This window comes from Dipteris shenzhenensis, chromosome 8 (genome assembly GCF_047967505.1).
Source record: "Dipteris shenzhenensis isolate YYH24624 ecotype China chromosome 8, Dip_SZ_1.0, whole genome shotgun sequence".
NCBI lineage: Eukaryota > Viridiplantae > Streptophyta > Polypodiopsida > Gleicheniales > Dipteridaceae > Dipteris > Dipteris shenzhenensis.
In genome coordinates, this window is record NC_141603.1 from 10,254,493 (window position 1) to 10,273,224 (window position 18,732).

Here is an 18,732-nt window from a genome sequence, read left to right on the forward strand (position 1 = left end):
GGTTATTGGTTCTTGATTTGCAGGATCTTTATGGGCCGTCGTATGCCCAATTTTTCGGTAATTCTGGATGCCCAAGTGTTCGGTACTTCCGGATGCCCGAATGCTAATTGTGTTTCTAGATTATTAGTTATTGGTTCTTGATTTGTAGGATCTTTATGGGTCATCTTATTGTATTGCTATGGCTTTCTTACACTATGCAAACGACATTTCAGCCCTGGCTTTGTTGACATCTCAAATCGCCCTTGCAATGCACGCATCTTTGGAGTGGCCGAGGCACTTTCCTCATACATTCATCCTTGGTACAACAGAAAAGGACACTTGAATATTTGATGTGTTTGTATGCACTGCATGAAACCGGTCATTTTAGGTGGACGAATTGTGCAAAACATGAAGGCATGATTACAAAAATTTGAGGAGGTTTGACCAGATGAACTTGGAGACCCCAAGTTCTCCTATTCAGATGAAGAACTCAAACATCGAGCTTGAAGATCTCAAGCCTTGATTATGCATCATCACTATGTCAAACAAGTTTACTATTTCTTTGGCAAGTTTGTGTAAAACAATAATCATTTTTATTCTGGTCGTGTAGCTCACATTGGAGTCTGATCGTCTGGGACCTTGAACTCAACCGTTTGTGGTTTGTGAATTCAATGGAAGGCTATCATGCCAACTCCCCAAGGTAATTATTCTCTTAATATTTTTGTTACTTTCTTATTTTGTATCTTATGATCATGACATATTAATATATTTAATATATCATGATGGACAGTGCTGCATATTGGCTAGTATCTGCTGTTAGAACAACCACGGAGCAATAAGACCAAGTAGAATTCAAAAGACGTCTGCCAGTGGAGCAAAAAGATGGGCACAGCTGTGGGTGGAGAGTTGCCTAGAACTGCATGTTGTTTCTTAGAGAGATTTTTGATTTGGAGTCGCGTTTCAGACTGGCTGAAACGTTTCAGCCAGCCGTTTCAGGGTCCTAAAACGTTTCAGACTCTGAAACGCGTTTCAAGAAATGGGGCTTCTCTGTAACGGCGTTTTAGGCCTGGCTGGGCTCTGAAACGCGTTTCAGCGTAACTGTGATACAACAAGCTTATGCAAGCTACAACACTCACGGCTAGGCTGCTCGACCTCTCCACAAAGCCAGCACCTTCATAGGCTGCTCCAGCAATGAATCACCAAGCAAAGCCAAGCTTTCCTCAGCCGACTGACGCTCCCATCAATAGCCATCGAATAGCAGCAAGGCCCGGCTCAGTTAGGCCTGACCTCGTCCAGCAACGCAGCGCCAATGCCATCATTGACTACAGTAGCAATCTCCAGCCTCACGCTTTGAGCGGCTCCCTACTACAGCCGAACTTGTCAGCCTGCTAACACACGCTCTAGCTGGACTTATCCTTCAACGAAGCTCGACTCCTGACGGGCTCTCAGCGCCTCCATCGACGAAAGGAGCACCTTCACAACCCACTACCTCAGCCTAGCTCTTCTACACGTGCTCCAAGGTTCCAGTAGCACTCACGGGTGCGGGGGGTGAGGCGTAGCGAGGGGGGGGCGGAGTGAGACGGAGGGGCGAGGGGGATGAGGCGGAGAGGCGAGGGGAGAGGGCGGGGGAGGGCGGGTGAGGGCGCAGCGGGGTGAGGCGGAGGGGCGAGGGGGTGAGAGCGGAGAGGCGAGGGGTGAGGCGGAGAGGCGAGGGGTGAGAGCGGAGGGGGCGAGGGAGTAAGAGCGGAGGGCGAGGGGGCGCACAGGGAGAAGAGTTAAGAAAAGTTAGCTTGACTAAGCTGTAGGCACGAAACGAAGAAGGAGAGAGTGCAGGTACGTAACGAGTCGATAGATAGGTAGTCACGTCAAAACTTAGATAAAAGATAACACACAAGTACAAAGTACTTGTACCTAGACCTAGGACTAAGTGTCCTAGGTGTCACATAGGACTAAGTGTCCTATGTGGCCTAAAAGGCACTAGCACTATAAGTGCCTACACTTATGCCTACAAGGCACATACCATGGCCTATAGGGCATCACTAGAACCACCAGAAGATGGCCTACAAACCCCCCTCCATGGGATGGGCTGAAGTACTCTGGAAACGTCTCAGAATACCTGGTAGTTTCTGGTCATGGTGGCACATGTTCATCCAAAAGGATATAGCCACCTATGAATGTACAAGGAATGTCAGATCATGTAACAAAGGGAACCAAGTGTAAAGTCTATCGGAAGACTTGAGCCAAGAAATACATGAATTGCCAAGCAAAAAACAATTGCCAGTATGTGACACTTTGGTGTCGGAACATCCTGCCCAGTCACTATCCGTGTAAGCATGCATGGTAAGTGAACCCTGAACACCATAGAAGAGGGCTAAATCCTGAGAGCCTCTGAGATATCTGAAGACTCTCTTCACTGCCTGCCAATGCTGTGAACTGGGCATGTGCATGAATCTGCTGAGCTGAGATACTGCATACTGCAAGTCAGGTCTGGTGTGACATAAATAAATAAGGCATCCAACAGCCTGCTGATAAAGAGTGATATCACATGGTGGGCTCCCATCATGAGCTGGCTTGCAATCCTCAAACTGAAAACGATCAAGGAGCTGTCCAATATACTTGGACTGAGACATCATGATACCCCCCTCAACATGAGTAGCACATAAGAGTATCTGTGTAGTCTTGAATCTGGAGAGAAAGATCGTCAATCTTGTGATCCCAAAACTGCTTCCCAGCGGGAAGCTGCACCTCATAGGTGTGATCGCTAGATGTCATGAACAGCCCCAACTTTTGCACAAGTTTGTAATTCACAAAATTAGTGAGCTGCTCGGATGAAGGAGAATGTGAACTCGTTTGTCGCTCACTTCTCCATAAGCTCGGAAAAGGTCATGGGGGCCAAATAACGAATTATTAAAAGTGCAATTACATGAAAGTGGGCAGCTAATGACATTTACAGAAATACGTGTCATCGAGGCTTGGTTAGCTCCCTTAGCTTTGTTTCCTTGGCCTACTTGGAGCTTCGGTGCCTGTGCTTGCATTTGGTTCTTGCGCTTAGGACAATCGTTCCTTGTTGGCCCCGCTCCTCACAAATAAAATAGCGTCCTCCTTTCTTTAACTCGAGGGTGCGTAAGAAATGGCCTTTACCATTCTTTGCCTCAGTCAAGTTTTTCTTGGGGGCGTTGTCAATTGACTTTGACTCCCTTGTTCCAAAAGTTGATTGGAAGAACTTTCTCTTGTTCTTCCCACTCGTATCTGAAGTAGTGTTTCCCTTTGCGCTGGCCATGGTATCATCATATATGCACGCATAATTCATGGCCTCCTGCAAAGTGGTGCATTTATTGTTCTTGATCTGAAGTCTCGTCTCTCCGCCTCACCCCCCCGCCCCCTCGCTTCGCCCGCCCTCGCCCCCCCACTTCGCTCCCCCCCGCCCCTCTGCTTCACCCCTCCGCCCCCTCGCTACGCCACCCCCCGCCCCTCCCGCCCTTCCGCCCCGCCCCGCCCCGCCCCGCCCCGCCCCCTCCCGCCCTCCCGCCCCGCCCCGCCCCACCCCCGCTCCCGCCTCTTCACCTCACCCGCCCTCCATCCTCAGCCCCCACCCCTCGCCACCTCCGCCTCCTTGCCTCCCGCCCTCGTTTCCACCGCTCTCCGCCCTCCATCCTTCCCGCTCTCGACTACGCCTCCGCTTCCCCCACCTGACTCACGTCGCCCCGGTTCGCCTCACCCGTCTTCTTCACACCCAGGCTCCACCCTCCCGCATCTATCCCCCCTTTTTTGGGTGGCAGCCTCTTCTTCATCGGAGGTCTCGCAGTTTGTCTTGGCGGTATGGCGGCTCCCTGCCCGGAACCGGAGGCCCAGTCGGACCCTCCCTCTCCAGATGCCTACCGCGTCATCTTGACAGAGCAACAATCGTCTCGGGTTCAGGAGGTTGCCAATGACTTTGCCCTTACCTCTGTTTATGGCAGAGTTATTGGACATTCCCCCTCCAGATCAGCCATCAAGGACTGGCTCCAGTCCACTCTCATGCTAGAGGACGGCCATATTGAGGAGGTGGCCCTTATGGGAAGGGGCATCTTTTGGCTCAAACTCTCCAATGCGAAAGCTGCGAGCAACCTGATTACTGGTTCCCCCACGTCTGTGGATGGAAAGATTATTATGATAGTCCCTTGGTACCGTGGATTCAGCGTTGCGGATTTTGATGCTCGGTTCCGTATACCTCGCCATCCAGTGACGCTAGTTTTTCCAGGTCTTGCTGCTGAGCTGCGGCCGATTGTCAGGGACCTGGGCTCCCACTTTGGCTGGGTTATGCACGACACTTTCGCCGACGCGGTGACTACGGCAGGAGCCCCCCGAGTCCGTGTGGCGGTGGCGGACCCTGCGACTCTCCCTGCAGTGATCGAGATCGTGACAGATGCCGGCAGCATCACCCAGAGCATGGTAGTCACCGGACAGCCAGGCCAGTGCCTGAGGTGTCACGGCTTTGGGCACTTGGCTGCTGTTTGTCCACGATTCGCCAGTTCCTCTCGGCCTCCCCCGCCCCCTCCCCCTCCGCCCCCTCCCCCCCCCTCCGGGCAGCCACGTCAGGAGGAGCAGAGGCAGCCGGAGTCCGGTCCAGAGTTAGCTGGCGGTTGGACTGAGGTTAGAAGGAAAAGAGGAAAGAACAAGAAGTTTTCTGATAAAGGCAAGGAGGCAGAGGTTACCCAACCTGCAGCAGCACCTCAAAGACCTAACAGGCAGCCGTCCCAGGGTCCTGGGAGAGCTTCTTCTTCGACGGTAGCCCGCCCTCCACAGCCTCAGGTCCCCCTCTCTTCCGCTCCCCAGCCCCTTTCCACTCAGTCCCAGCCCCTTCCCCAGTCGCACCCCCCTTTTCCCGACCCGCAGCTTCAGCCCTCGCCTCTTCCTCCTTAGTCTCCTCCTCCTCCTTCTCCTCCTTCTCAGCCCCAGTCCCAGGTGCATCCCCATCCCCCCCCCCCGCCTCTCTCAGCTCTCCTGCAGAGTTAGCTGTACCGATGGTTCCTCAGCCGAGGGCAGCCCCCACTCCCCCTCCTCCACCCCCCCCCGCTAGTCGCCTCCGTGGAGTCTGAGTCGCCTACCCCCCAGCCACCTCCCCCTTCCCCTCCACAGGCAGGACACCCTGAGTCTACACCACCACTGGAGCAGGCTTCCCTGTCCGCTAGCCCCTCAGTTGCAGACTCTGGTGGGCCTCAGCTTCAGGAGAGAGAGCTTCCTCGCGACTTTTACAGATCTGGCCCCTGGGACTACTTGGATGTGGCCGACCTTGGGACCTTCCCTGCTTGTCTCGACATCAGTATCTTCCTGCTCCGCAAAGGGGCGGATGGGAAGATAGCAGCCTTGGCCCCGAGGGATGGCCCTAGCTTTGCTTTCACGTTCCTCAGTGACGGCACCGAGACTTGGACAGACGACTCGGTCTGGGAGGCTCTCAGAGAGCAGCCGCACGCTCAGGTTTGCTCCTGGATAGGCCCGTCCGGTGGGCAGCTTCTCGAGACTCAGTGGTCCGAGGGTGACGTGCGCCTGCGGTGGCGTTGCGCCGCCAAACGCTTCAGACTGATTGTGATCCTCAGGCCCCCTCTGTCATGGCCCCTCCCCCAGGATGTCAGAGCCTGGACCCCTCAGAAACTCCGAGCCTTCTACGGGATGACTACTTCAGAGATCTCGAGCTGGCTCGAGAAAGCATTTGCTCATGGCACCAAAGGCCTCTCGCCTTTGCTAAAGGTGTTGAAGAACGGGCAGGACGACCCCGCCTCCCCCTCCAAACCTTCTCATAAGCGTCAGCGCCTCCACTCCGAAATATCAGCTTCTTCATCGACATCTGCCACGAGCAGACAGTTGTTCGCAGCCTCCCAGTCCTCACCATGAGCCTACACCTTGTCTCCTAGAATGTGAACGGGTTTCATTCTTCTGGCACCCGTGGTCCTAGGAAGCTCATTTTGAGACAGGAACTTCAGCCAGCAGTGATTGGTCGTTTGGATGTACTTCTACTCCAGGAGAACAAGCTTTCTGTGGCTCATTCCCGTAGCTGCGGGAAGATTCTCCCTGGACGTTCTCACACTTATTGGGAGCCCTCGATCGGCGCACAGGGGAGGAGTGGAGGTGTCTGTACTTCCGTGTGCGAGCAGTTAGCCCAGGGAGTTTTTGGTCATGGCACGTTGATCCCAGGCCGTGCCCTTTGGGTAGGCCTGGAATTGGAGGGTTCCAAAGTAGGAATCCTCAACATTTATGCTCCCACAGACCTCCGGTGCAGAGCCACCTTCTGGAGGAACTCACAGGGATTCTCCCAGACTTGGATTCCTGGATTGTTGGAGGTGACTTCAACAATATGGAGACCTTGGAGGACCAACAGGGCAGAGGACCAGAGTTTACTGGCATGTCTCAGGCAGAGCAGTCCGCTTGGGACTCTTTTATCTTCGCGACAGGAGGTAGGGACAGCTGGAGAGACCCGTCCTTCCGTCGTTGGCACGGGAGCTTGGACTTCTCGTGGGGCTTCCGCAGGGAAGGAGGCAGACTCCTGGAGAGGCTGGATAGATTTTATGTCAATGATTGGGCCATCAGCAGAGGCGGTCAGGCGGGTATAGTTCCAGGGACGACACTTTCCGACCATGCGCCTGTGCTCTTATCATTAGACTCGGCAGTTCAGGCCCTTCCACCCCGCTCGTGCCAGATTCCTGACTCCATCTTCTCGAGGGAGGACGTGCGCAGCAGTATCGGCAGTCTATGGGACAGAGATTGGGGCGAGTGCGTGGATCTGGTTGATTCGGTGGCGCAGGCTTTGCAGGAGTCCAGCCAGATTTGCCAGCTCGCAGCCCTACAGGTTCGACAGGAGTGGTGGGGCAGAGAGAGCGCTCTTCGGAGGGACCTCGCTTCCATTCAGCGACTCCAGCAGGCAGCCCCGGGCTCGGAGGAGCTTCGGATCCAGGCCCTTCGAGCCAGAGCCCTTCTTGAGGAGACTCTCCAGCGCCGTTCAGAGTTTTCCTATCACGCCTCTCTCTTTCTGGGCTCGGAAGGGCGACCGGATGTGCAGGGAGTTCTTCAGGACGCATGGCCAGAGAGCAGCAGGTGATCAGCTACGAAGTCTTAGGACAGCGGAGGGGCACATCGTTACTGATCCGGGTGAGGTCTTGGGGTTGGCTACCGACTTCTACAGGACTCTTTTCCAGCAGGAGCAGCTTGGCCCTCGCACTCGACGCTCCCGTGAGGAGGTGTGGAGGCACATTCCATCCCTGGTCCAGCCCAGCATGCAGGCGACGTTGTTGGCACCGTTCACTACGGACGAGATGTTGGAGGCCTTGATGGCCATCGACGGGCAGAAATGCCCTGGCAAGGATGGGCTATCCCGAGCTTTCTTCACCTCCTTCTGGGATCAGATCCATCAGCCCCTCCTAGCAGCTCTTCAGAGGATTTTCAGCAGCGGATATATGCCAGAGAGCCTCTCCTCGGGACTGATTTGCCTCATTCCGAAGGGAGGAGATCGACAGGAGATCCGTCAGTGGCGCCTGATCACCCTCCTCACCACTGCCTACAAAATCCTTGCCAAGATGATCAGCGCCAGAGTTCGGCCTCTACTTCCAGACCTCATTCATGACACTCAAACAGGCTTTGTCCAGGATCGCAGTATCCTGGATAATGTCTTCACCTTCTCAGAAGCGGCGGAGTGGGCTCAGCACAGTGGGTCACACTTAGCCATCCTACTTCTCGACTTTGAGAAGGCCTACGATCGAGTGGACTGGTCCTTCCTGGAGGGGACTCTGGAGCGACTAGGTTTCCCAGCAGGATGGATTCAGGGTATTTCAGCGTTATACAGGATAGCTTCTAGCAGGGTCATCATTGGCGGCAGGATGGGAGAGCGTTTTCGTTTGGAGAGATCAGTGCGTCAGGGCTGCCCCCTTGCTCCTTACCTGTTTCTCTTCTTCGCCGAGGCTATGACATACTACCTTCGGGCGAGGTCTACCGGGATCCGGGGTGTTCGCCTTCCCCTCCGGGAGGACACGGAGCTCCTGGACTTGGAGTATGCGGATGACACAGCACTGTATGTCCAGGATGATGAGATGATGTTGGAGAGGGTGAGGATGGCCCTAGAGGTCTTCTGTTCGGCAGCCGGTGCAAAAATCAACTGGAACAAATCAGTTGGTTTTCTCACAAACCCCGGGGCGTGCTCTCAATGGGGGAGGTTTTTGGGTTTCAGGTGGATCCCGCGGGGACAGACAGCTAGATATCTCGGCTTTCAGGTCGGCCTGGATATCACGCCAGCTCAGTAGTTTCTCCCGGTGCTAGATGCCATTCGACGGAAGATGGCTTTCTGGAGCACTGCTAAGCTCTCCCTTGCAGGTCGTGCCCTAGTAGTCAACTAGGTCCTCCTAGCCACGGCTTGGTATGTGGCTTCCTGTTGGTGTTTCTCGAGATCCAGCGTGGCACAGCTTAGGAGGTTGGTTCGGAACTTCCTGTGGTCCAGGGGGGATGGTCTCAGAGATACCAGAGCCAGGGTTGCTTGGCAGACAGTCATTCTTCCGCAGGCTGAGGGTGGCCTGGGGGTCATCGATCCAGAGCTTCAGAGTCAGGCCCTGTTGGGCAAGCTAGTTATCCGCGGTTTGACCCCGGGGGGCAAACGTGGAAGATGTTACTTTAGCAGGGGGTCGGTTCTTGTGTCCCGCGCCGGGGGACGAGCATTTTCTGAGCGAAATCTTCCGAGCGTCCGAGCGAAGGAAAAAAAAAGCTTCCAACTATGCATAAATATGGCAAATATCGATTAGAAGAAAACATAGTTTCACTTAGAAATATGCAAAGTATTATAGCAATGCCTATTTTATACAAAAATCTTTAGGTGAATCTCTAGGAATGGTGAGAGCATAATGGGATGGCTTTTGAAGAAACCCACATGTAGAGTAGACTTCTCTATGAAAATTCCCTTATAATCCTTCTTACAACTTTTACTTAATAGGGGGTGACATTGAAAACCCTCTCTCAACCTATATTCATGAAAGAGTTTCTTCAAAGAAAACTCATTGAAGCAAGCCATCCAGGTAGTTTCGCCAGCGAAACCCCTTTGAAGCAAGTCTCCCAAGGTAGTTTCGCTGGCGAAACTACCTTGGACAGCACTTTTAAAAGTGACATAACTTTCATATCCAATGTCCAAATATAGTCATTCAACCACTCAAATTGATCGGAATACCCCATTTGAGCACATCTATGAAGTTATATTTTGGAAAATCTTCCATATATAGTATTAAATATTACATGTATTTTATGAGAGTGATATATAAGCCCAAGTTAATACTTATTTATAGTAATTTAAACTTCTTTAGAAACATGTCCATAAATATGCTATAAAAACACTAAAAAGATATTGCCATATGATATAAATGTGTTAATAAGTAATTATATATGCATAGTATTATTACATTGAGAGTGATTATGAGGAATGTTTCTTAAAGGAATCAACACTTTTTTAAGGTAATAACAGGGGTACAAAGGGATGTCTCTAAATAAGAAAATTATGTTGTGTAAAAATGAATGAGTGACTAGTCTGTATATTTTTGTGATAAAGGGATCTAAATCTAGTGAAAATAAAAGTGTAAAAACCATGTTTCCTAAAGAAAAACATTTTTAAAAATCTCTTGAAAAACACGCTCGGATAAACCTGCTCATAGGTTTTTGCTCGTAAAATTGACGCATCCCCCGCGCCGAGGTGGAGAGTGGCTACCGTTCCTCAGGTGGATCTTCACTTCCGCCCCGCTCACTCAGCCCCGCTTCCCACTCGTTCGTAGCCTCCTCATGGTTTGGAGGTGGCTCCGCCTCAGTCTCATATAGTCCCCTCCTAGCTGTCAGGAGGAGATCGATCGCCAGCCCCTTATCTGGAACGATCAGGTCAGACATGCCGAGGGCCTTCAGCTGGGGGAGAGATCACACATCAGGTGGGACGGCTGGATGCGGGGGCCAGCCCGGTCCCTTCGAGTTTGGAGGGACACGTACAGACACTTGGAGACCGCTGATCTTGCAGACGCAGTTGGAGGTGCCCGTGGAGCTCAGGCGAGACGTAAGGAGATAGACGGAGCGATTCCAGCTGATTGGTTGGTTCCACCCGAGTTTCAGATCCTCATGCCTGGTGATGACCGTTGGCTGGGACAGCTCACCCCCCGTGGCATCCCACTGGTGGTTGCAGGTCGGATGGATGACTCCTCTGTTTCCTTCTTCGCGGTTATGGGGGATGGCCGACTCAGGAGAGAGGATGTGCTCATCGACCCCCTACTCCCTTGGCAGAGGGTTCGGGTCGTAGGCCTCGTGGGGAAGGTTTGGCGGACCAATCCTAGCATAGAGCAGGACCAGCTGCAGCTTTGGCGACTCTGGCTCTGGGAAAGGCGGGCCTTGTCAGAGCTTGATTGGGACCCAGGAGAGTGGAGATGGCCAGAGATTGTGACAGGGCCGACCTCTTTCTTTGCCTACAGCACGACATTGGGCAGGCGAGTTCTCGGGAGGATGCAGAGCCGCCCTCCCACCCAGCGGCCCAGTTGGTATGCACAGGGTATTTCCAGGTTATTTTTGCAGGCCTTCTGGAAGGCCTTGTGGGAAAGCTGGCGGCCGCGGAAGATCTCCTACTTCCTGTGGCTTCTTGCCCACAAAGGTCTTCCAGTGGGGAGCTGGTTGCGGCAGATAGGTCAGGACGGACGTTGTCAGATCTGTCATGAGGACGAGGAGTCACCAAAACACTGCCTATGGAGTTGCACTCGCGCCCAGGAAGTGTGGAGGTGGACCTTCGGGATCCTTACTCCCGCAGCACCGGAGCTAGGATTGATCACTTGGGGCGCGTTCTGCTGGTGCAGCACCGCACCTGGTTTTCATCACTTATTCGAGGCATGTCAGCAGGACCCCACATTCCTTATCACACAAGGGACGTGGGGGCCGCTCGAGAGCATCCCGCCGCACCTGGCAGAGGTTGGCACAGGAGCTCAGGAGAGGCAGCCAGTCTGGGAGATTATTAGCAGCATCGCAGGATGGCACATTTGGACCTCGCGCTGCGCGCAGATCCTCGGTGGCACCTCCTTATCGACTGCCCAGATCATGACTGACATCTGGAGTGAGATTATACACACCCTCAGAGGCCAGTGGGACCAGATTCAGGGGGACTCCCGGGCCGGCCGGGAGAAGCGGAGACGTTTCCTCCGAGTTTGGGACACACAGGGCCTCTTCTTCGAGCATACTTCGCAGGGCCTTCAGTGGCGCTACTCACCACCTCTCTGGCTGTTCATTCACACTCGCCTGATCCCTCCGTGAGAGAGAGCTTTACTTTTTGTTACCTTTGGGCTGCGTCCGATTTGTGAACGCAGCCCGTCAGCTGCAATGCTGACCTCTTGTATCTTGTTTTCGAAGTAATATAATTAGCACTGTTTTTTCGGCCCAAAAAAAAAAAGATTGCGGTTGCTTACCTTGAAAATGACTGATGCAATAGTCTCCGTGTCAAGCAACCTTTCTCCCCCCTTGGTTTTCTAAAGATGGCGTATGTCTGCTTTGTATTTTTTATATACCCATCTTATAAGACACTTGGTTATAAACAGGGAACCCACCACACTTCTTGAACAAAAGTACTTCGCGAAGGTAGCATCCAAGCTTCATGCAGCTTCCAGCAAGCTCTTTAAAGATTACATACCGTGAGATTGAGGTCCTGCAGTGGTTGAATAAGGATTCTGAGAGAAATTCTCATTGTGTATTTAACGCTCAAGACTGTAGCACGAAAAGTTTTGTGTCAGGCAATTTGAAGCTTGACATTTTTGCTTACAAACTCTATGGACATCACGTGCTGAAAATATCAGGGGCTTATACTTGAGAGTCCAAGAAGATAGAGACTCCGGCCTGCCCACGAGTGTACTATCCAGCTCAACTGTTCTGTGTTTTTCCGTGTGTAACAGTGTCTCCTTTGCCTAATCAATGCTTCCACTGCGCAATTCTTTACCCAGCACCTCCCCCTTGTTACATCATTGAATGCTGGCACTACATGATGTGTTTAACAGTAGCAAAGCTACAAAGAGACACTACTTGAGTACTAAAAATTGGAAGAAACTTATGTGTATGGCCTCCTTACATTAAGGACCTGGGCATATCCGCTAGGGTTCTTGTAATAATTGACTTGTTGTCAGACCCCTGGATAGTATATGGGCAAATTCACTATTTTTGGTAGTTTTTTTGTTGTTTCTCCCATTACACGTCCCTCTCTCCCAAATGTTCTTTGACAAAAATTAAGGCCTTGTGTACAGGGCTTCTGAAGGAAGCGAGGGATGTTTTCGAAGACATGCTTGCAGATGGAGTCCTTCCAGATGTTGTTGTCTGTACTGCTCTCATATCTGCTTTCAATAGAAATGGGCATCCAGAGAAGGCGTTGGAATTTGCCGAAAATTTGCAGAGCGATCAAGTTATTTTAATTGAAATTACTTACATGGAACTGTTGGCTTCTTGTAGCAAGTAAGTTCCTTTTATATGAATCTGAGATAATGGCAGAGCTTCTGATATGCATGTCAACATATAGCCGATAACTCTTTATGTGTTTCTTTTGTGCTCACGAACACTGGAGCAGGATTCTATGAAGATGGAGGATTTCTTTTGCTTTTGTTGGGGGTTGGCACGTCCTTAAACAAAGTATTGATTATTGGATCTGGTGATTTGATCTATTTTATATATAATGAAGTCTGTTGTACATGTTGGAAAGGCAAGGAAAAATTTGAGCTTTGAAGGTAGACGACAAGTGTGTGTAGTGCTTTGCTCGCCAATGCTCTCAAGTTGCTACATCGACTCGACCTGTCCAGAATTTGGTTATGCCTTCACCTGACAAACCTATTCCTTTCTCTTTGAAACAACAATGGAAAAGGATAGATTCTCTTGTGCTTCTACTTCTTCTCTCGTCCGTACTGTATGTTCTTTAGAACATCCTTGGGCTTTCACACAACAGGATGATAATTTGATGCAGGATGGCTAGTTTTTTTTCCCCCCCAAAAAGATCACTTCATTAAGTATGATTGAAAACCGCAAGAGCAAGCTCTAATGCGGGAGTACAACATGCCGTGCATGAGAAGAAAATAAACAGCTCAAAAAGTTCTAACAAAAATCGAAGGTGGAGGCTGAAAATGCCACCTCAACTCTGAAGAAACTCAGAGAAGAGGAGTTCACTCGGTCCCAACCAGGTCCGAAAAGTGTGTAGCTGTAGTAGATCCTCACGGATAAACTGGTTGACCTCGTGTGATAAGAGGGGAGAAAACGGAGCATCCATGCTATACTGGAAGGGAGGTAGTCTATCCATGTGGAGCCCCAGTCGCTTAAACCATCTCTCTGTACGTGCATACCAGCACCTCTGATCTCCTCCTGCTGCAAGTGCCATAGAAGAGGATAGAGCTATCCATGGTAGCCTGCTACGCCCCGAGGTCTACTCAAGCGTGCCTGCATTGCGGGTCTCATAGTGAAGCTCGGTCCGGAGAAGATAACCCCAAGATAAGTGTATGATGAAACTATCTCAACAGATGACTCCGCAAATATGAACTGCTCCTGACGCATGATGGCTCGAGATGTATTGAAGATCATGACCTTGGTTTTACCCAGGTTGACCTTCAAATCATGAGACTCACAAAAGGACTGTAGTGCGTCTAGGTGTCTCTGGAGCCCCTCTGCTGAGGAAGACAAGAGAGCCACGTCATCTCCATAGAGCAAAATCTTGATTAGCGTGCCTGCAAGAGAGCAACCTACACCCCCTTGTGTCTACATCACTGTCTCAAGCTCGTCAATGTAGAGGCCAAACAAGGTAGGCGACAAAGGACACCCTTGTTTGGTACTCATGATCTCGTCTGTCCACCCGGATCCTGCCCGAACTCTACTAGAAACTCTCTCGTAAAGTGCCATGACAGCCCAAATGATCTCCGGGTCATAACCCAAGTCCTGTAGGCGCCGTATGAAGCGGGCTCTTGGGACCGTGTCAAATGCCTTGCGAAAATCCACAAAGCAACAATAAACCCTCTGCTTTCGTGAATCACCTCCTCGATGATACATCTGAGCGTGAGAATGTGGTCCATGGTTCCATGATCACACCGGAATCCGGCCTGTCCTACTGCTCTAAGTCCTCGATACTCTGCAAGTCTGCTAACCTCGGAGTCAAGTACTGATGCATAAATCTTGGACATGACATGTCCAATAATGGTCCTGTAGTTCTTCGGGCTCATGGGATCCCCTGCCTTGTGGATGGGTGAGATAGTGTGATACCCAGGTCATGAAGAAGGGTGCTCTATGAAAAATACAAAGTAACACCCTACCAAATTGTCCTCGCCTATCTGCACTCCCAAAGGCAATGCTGAACTGACTCAACTGTTGCGAGGCATCGAGGACAAGTAGGGTCAGCCCCGAACCTGGATCTCCACAGGTTCACTGCAATCCCTCCATGAATAGAAAGCCAAAAGAAAAGAGTGATCTTTCTATTCTTGAGGGATGCCTCCTTCACACTCATTTTTGGGGCTGCTCTTTGCCTCTCATTCATCCCTCTGCTCTAGCCGACTAGTGGCTTTGCATTTTGGAGCACTCCTTTGGCTCTCTTTAGTCTCCTTCTTTCTTACCAAACAATGTCTCGAGGAGACCCCAAATCTCCTTAGATGTTGAACTGAAGTCCAACAGAGGTTCACAGCCTCTTGTAAGGACGAGGACCCCATTCGACCAAGATTGGGCTTTCTCGGCCCCCTAGGCTATGTGTGTTTGTGTTGAGTCAAATAAAGGTTCTCAACCTTGAGTTGTCCCTCTGAACTAAATGTATTTGGAGGCAATCAGAGGTACTCTGCCCTGGGTCCCCTAAGAATGAATGTATTTCTTTTTACTTTGGTATGATGGTATTGACCACCCAGTTCAAAGTAAGGAGGGGTGACAAGGTCGCAAGCTGACTGAGAAGTCGCTATCACACGGGAGGTGTTGGATAGTTGGACTTGCTCTTTGCAATATTGCGGTAAAGGGGGGATCGGTCTACTCTTTGCATGTTGTGTCTCACACTCTTTGCTCTGAAGGGGGGTGTTGGAGATATCATAGCCAAAGAGTCTGTGAATGTGATGTGTTGTGTGTAGTACTAGGAGATCTAGTACTAGTTCATGTGTGAGTTATGTGTGAGTGCCACGTGTCACTATGGGGCATATCCCATGTGCACTTGGTGCAAGTGTATGCATGTGTAGCCTATATAAGGCTTGTACTTCTCATGAGTATGAATAAGATAGCCTTTCATTATGTCTTCATTTATGTATCATTTCCTCACACGAAGACGGTAGGAGTAGAGCAAGGCTACATCAGGAGCAAGTTGAGGCCGTAAACAAGAAGCAGACTTGTCGACACACCATGTGTCAGATTGGCAGAGGCCTATATCCAGGTTTGCAGTACAGGTCTTGTGGTAGACTGACCAGCGAGTCTGTTACAGGTTCAGCTACCCGTAATTCAATCAACTGTTTTGAGGGGCTTTGAGCCCTATATAAGGAGCCCCATGTGGGGGGTTCCTTTGGAGGAGTGGAGTGTAGTGGGAGCCCCTAGTGAACATCATCTTGAAGGAATTCTTGCAACAACAATAGTCCCTGATATCTACACCAGTCCTAGGTGCAAACCTAAACTTGTAGGATGGCATAAGGAGTGTGTTGAAGGGAGCTTTGTGTGCAGTGAACATCAGAGCAGAACTTTTCCAGGAGTGCTCTATCTTTGCGCACCTATTGAGGCGTACAGAGGCATGTGGCAGAAGAGGAGGAGCCTACTTACGAGTGCAGCGAACAGAGCCATCTTTTGGTACCTTACCTCAGTGTTCGTTTGCTCAGGTGTTGATACATGCCTTGGCAGGTTTGGTATTTGGTTTACACCATTATGTATTCTCGTCTGGCTGTACATGTGTGTTCTCTTTCAGATTTGTGTTGCCCTCATTACTATTCAGTAAGCACATGCATTCTCGGGTTAAATCTTCTGTTGGTGAGGAGAGTTGGCCTGAAGTAAGCAACTACACCATGTTTTTCTACACCCTTTAGGGGTTCATACATGCACTTGCTTGTACAAATTCCCTAAGAGCATGAACTCTGTAAGAGTGGTGTAACATGCAACAGTGAATGATTGTGTAATGCGGAGCAAGACCCCCTTTAAACCTTTGTGCGAGGCATATGCGTATGCACCATAAGAGATAGAAAGAGAGTAGGGTTAGAGTGAGAATGTAGGCGACACCAGATTGGGTCCCTGTACCCACTGAGGTCCCCCCGCCCGAGATGGGGAAGAATTTGCTTTATATCTCGGAGAACTGCAAAGAATACAATTGACACTCCTTTAGAGAGTTCAAGAGACAACTCTGAGGATGACCCTTTGATACAGACAGCTGAGCCACAAATGCTTGAGAAGCAACCCAAATCTCGACCAAGACCACGCTGCCCACACGGAAGATGTGGACCATTGAGCAAGGCTATTGAAGAGGCTTGTGCTCTCCTCCGGCATACAGTGGAGCTGCATGAGTGTGAGAGATGAAGGGGAGACGGAAATATGAGAGTAATGGAAGTTATGAACTAAGAGCTGAGGGATAAGAGCTGTGAGTGAGTTGAGAAAACTGTAAAAAAGAGCTGCTGAAACAGACACCAAACCTTCTTCCGTTTGCTGGTCCAAACCCCGGCTGTAGTGCTGCGTGTACTCCTCCCTTAGAGGCTGACCTGCACTGCTAACTCTTGCTGTTGTGTAGGGGATCTCTGGAGGTGCACCGGAGGGCTGGTGGAGCTACTTGGAAGGCTGGAGCTGAGTGAGGAATGAGGGCTGCAGCCCCCCCTTTATATAGGGGGCTGTGGGGTGAGTCAACCAGCCCCAACCTGGCCGACTTCTAGTCGGTTGGTTTGGGCTGGCTGGTTGGGCCCTTTGCCCCATAAAAGGCAGCCTAGGGAGGGGCACAGTGCAGCCTATAAAGGCAGCCCTTCCCCCAGCCCATCCTCCCTTGATGGGAGCTCATTGGCTCGACCCTGAGGGCGCCCTTCTGGGCTCCTATCCTAGGCTGAGACCTAGACCTACCTAGAACCCTAAGACGGAAACGCTAACCTACTGTTCTCTAGTGGGTACAAGCGAACAAGGACTGACTGTCTGACTTGACCTAAGGCTGAGAGACTGACCTACGTAGCTCGTTTCTGACTGTCCTTGGGCAAAATGACAAAATATCCTATCATAGGAACTATTTGCACTTTGTCGATGAAGCCAATTGTCACCTTGCACCCAAGTGGAGGGGTGCATGGGACATTCCCTCCTTAACTTGGCGGTAGGTGCATGGCCTCCAAGTAGTCCGCCAATATCTGTGGGAACTCCTTGAAGAAACTTTCATCTAGCCACACCACTTCATTGGTTCTTCAATCTCAAAACTTTGTGAATCCGCCGGCGTCCTAACCCATGCTTTTATTTGTGGAGGAGAATCTGCTCCGGCTCAATGACTTCTGCCTTGTCGATCACCTCAGGTTGCTGCTCATCAGAGATATCGCTAAGTGCTGGCCCAATATACGGCTTCAACCATGCCACGTGAAAGACATTATGCATCGTCCAACTTTCTGGTAACCGCAGCTTCATAGAGACATCGTTGATCTTCTTAATGTTGGGGAATGGTCCAAAAGTTCTGAAGGATAACTTAGGGCATCGCCTGCCCACCTGTTTTGGCCTTTGCGTTATAATCCTCACATAAACCCAGTCACCCTCTTTATAATTGACCTCTGTCGGGATTTATTGGCTTGGTGTGTGTATGTTGCTTGAGCTTTGGCAAGGTGGTCTTTACCTAACTCCGTGATCTTGGCCATGGATTCTGTAGTTTTGTTGGCCTCGAGGGACAGTGATATCATTCTGGTGAGGAGTGAATAAAATCTCCTGCCAAAAGCGGCTTCATACGGGGTACACCCAATACTTGAAGAGTAGGTATTGTTCAATGTGGCTTGCACTATGGAAGGAATTGCTTCCACTTGGACTGCATTTTAGTACATTAAAAGCCAATTTATTGTATACCTCTGATTGCACGTCGGTTTGCGGATGAAAAGGGTTGGACATTTGGAACTTGGTGCCAATGTTTTCGAACAGAGCCCTCCATAACTGTGAGGTGAATTTGGAATCTATGTCCATGGTAATGGTCCATGGCAATCCTCTAATTGGGTGCCAACACCTGATAAATAAGCGGGCTACATCTTCTGCATTGACTGTTTGCTCGCATGGAAAAAGCATACAAAATTTACTAAATCGATCAACAATGGTTAGACATTGACTATTTCACGTACTTGCAAATGCGGGAAGGGGTCCCACAAAATCCATCGTGATGTCTTGGAAAGGACCTTTGAGGATTGGTAAGGGCTGAAGCAATCATGCCATCTTTTGATGGGACACGTTTCCTTTTGCCATATTTGGCATCTCTGCACATAGTTATATACATCCTTCCGCATTTTAGGCGAGTAAAAATATCGCTCTAGCTTCTCCAATGTACTGTTGATGCCTCGATGGCTAGGCGTCATGGGCGTCATGGAGTAGAGCCTGCTGCTTGTCTTTTAGCACACAAAGTCCTTGCTTATAGAATAACCATCCATCTTGAATTGAATAATGGCTGGGCGCAAGAGTTAAGGCAAGGTGATATTGAGTGCCAAAATCTGCAGAGCCCACTTACTGCATTTTCATAGAGTCAAGGCCCTTCCCTTTAATCTCTAATACAGTTGTCCTATTCTATGGTCTGAATGGAGGCTTTCCTGCAGAGAGCATCGGCAACAGGGTTATTCT

General features: G+C 50.5%; 1 protein-coding gene across 1 annotated transcript in view; it reads left to right on the forward strand.

Annotated features, from left to right (window-relative positions):
• The window catches only part of LOC147899086 (uncharacterized), a 50,409-nt gene that overhangs the window by 17,722 nt on the left and 13,955 nt on the right, over positions 1–18,732 (forward strand). Inside the window, exon 3 of the mRNA XM_087378211.1 lies at positions 12,234–12,438. Within this exon, the coding sequence (XP_087234337.1) occupies positions 12,234–12,438 (205 nt within the window). The remainder of the gene's footprint in view (positions 1–12,233; positions 12,439–18,732) is intronic.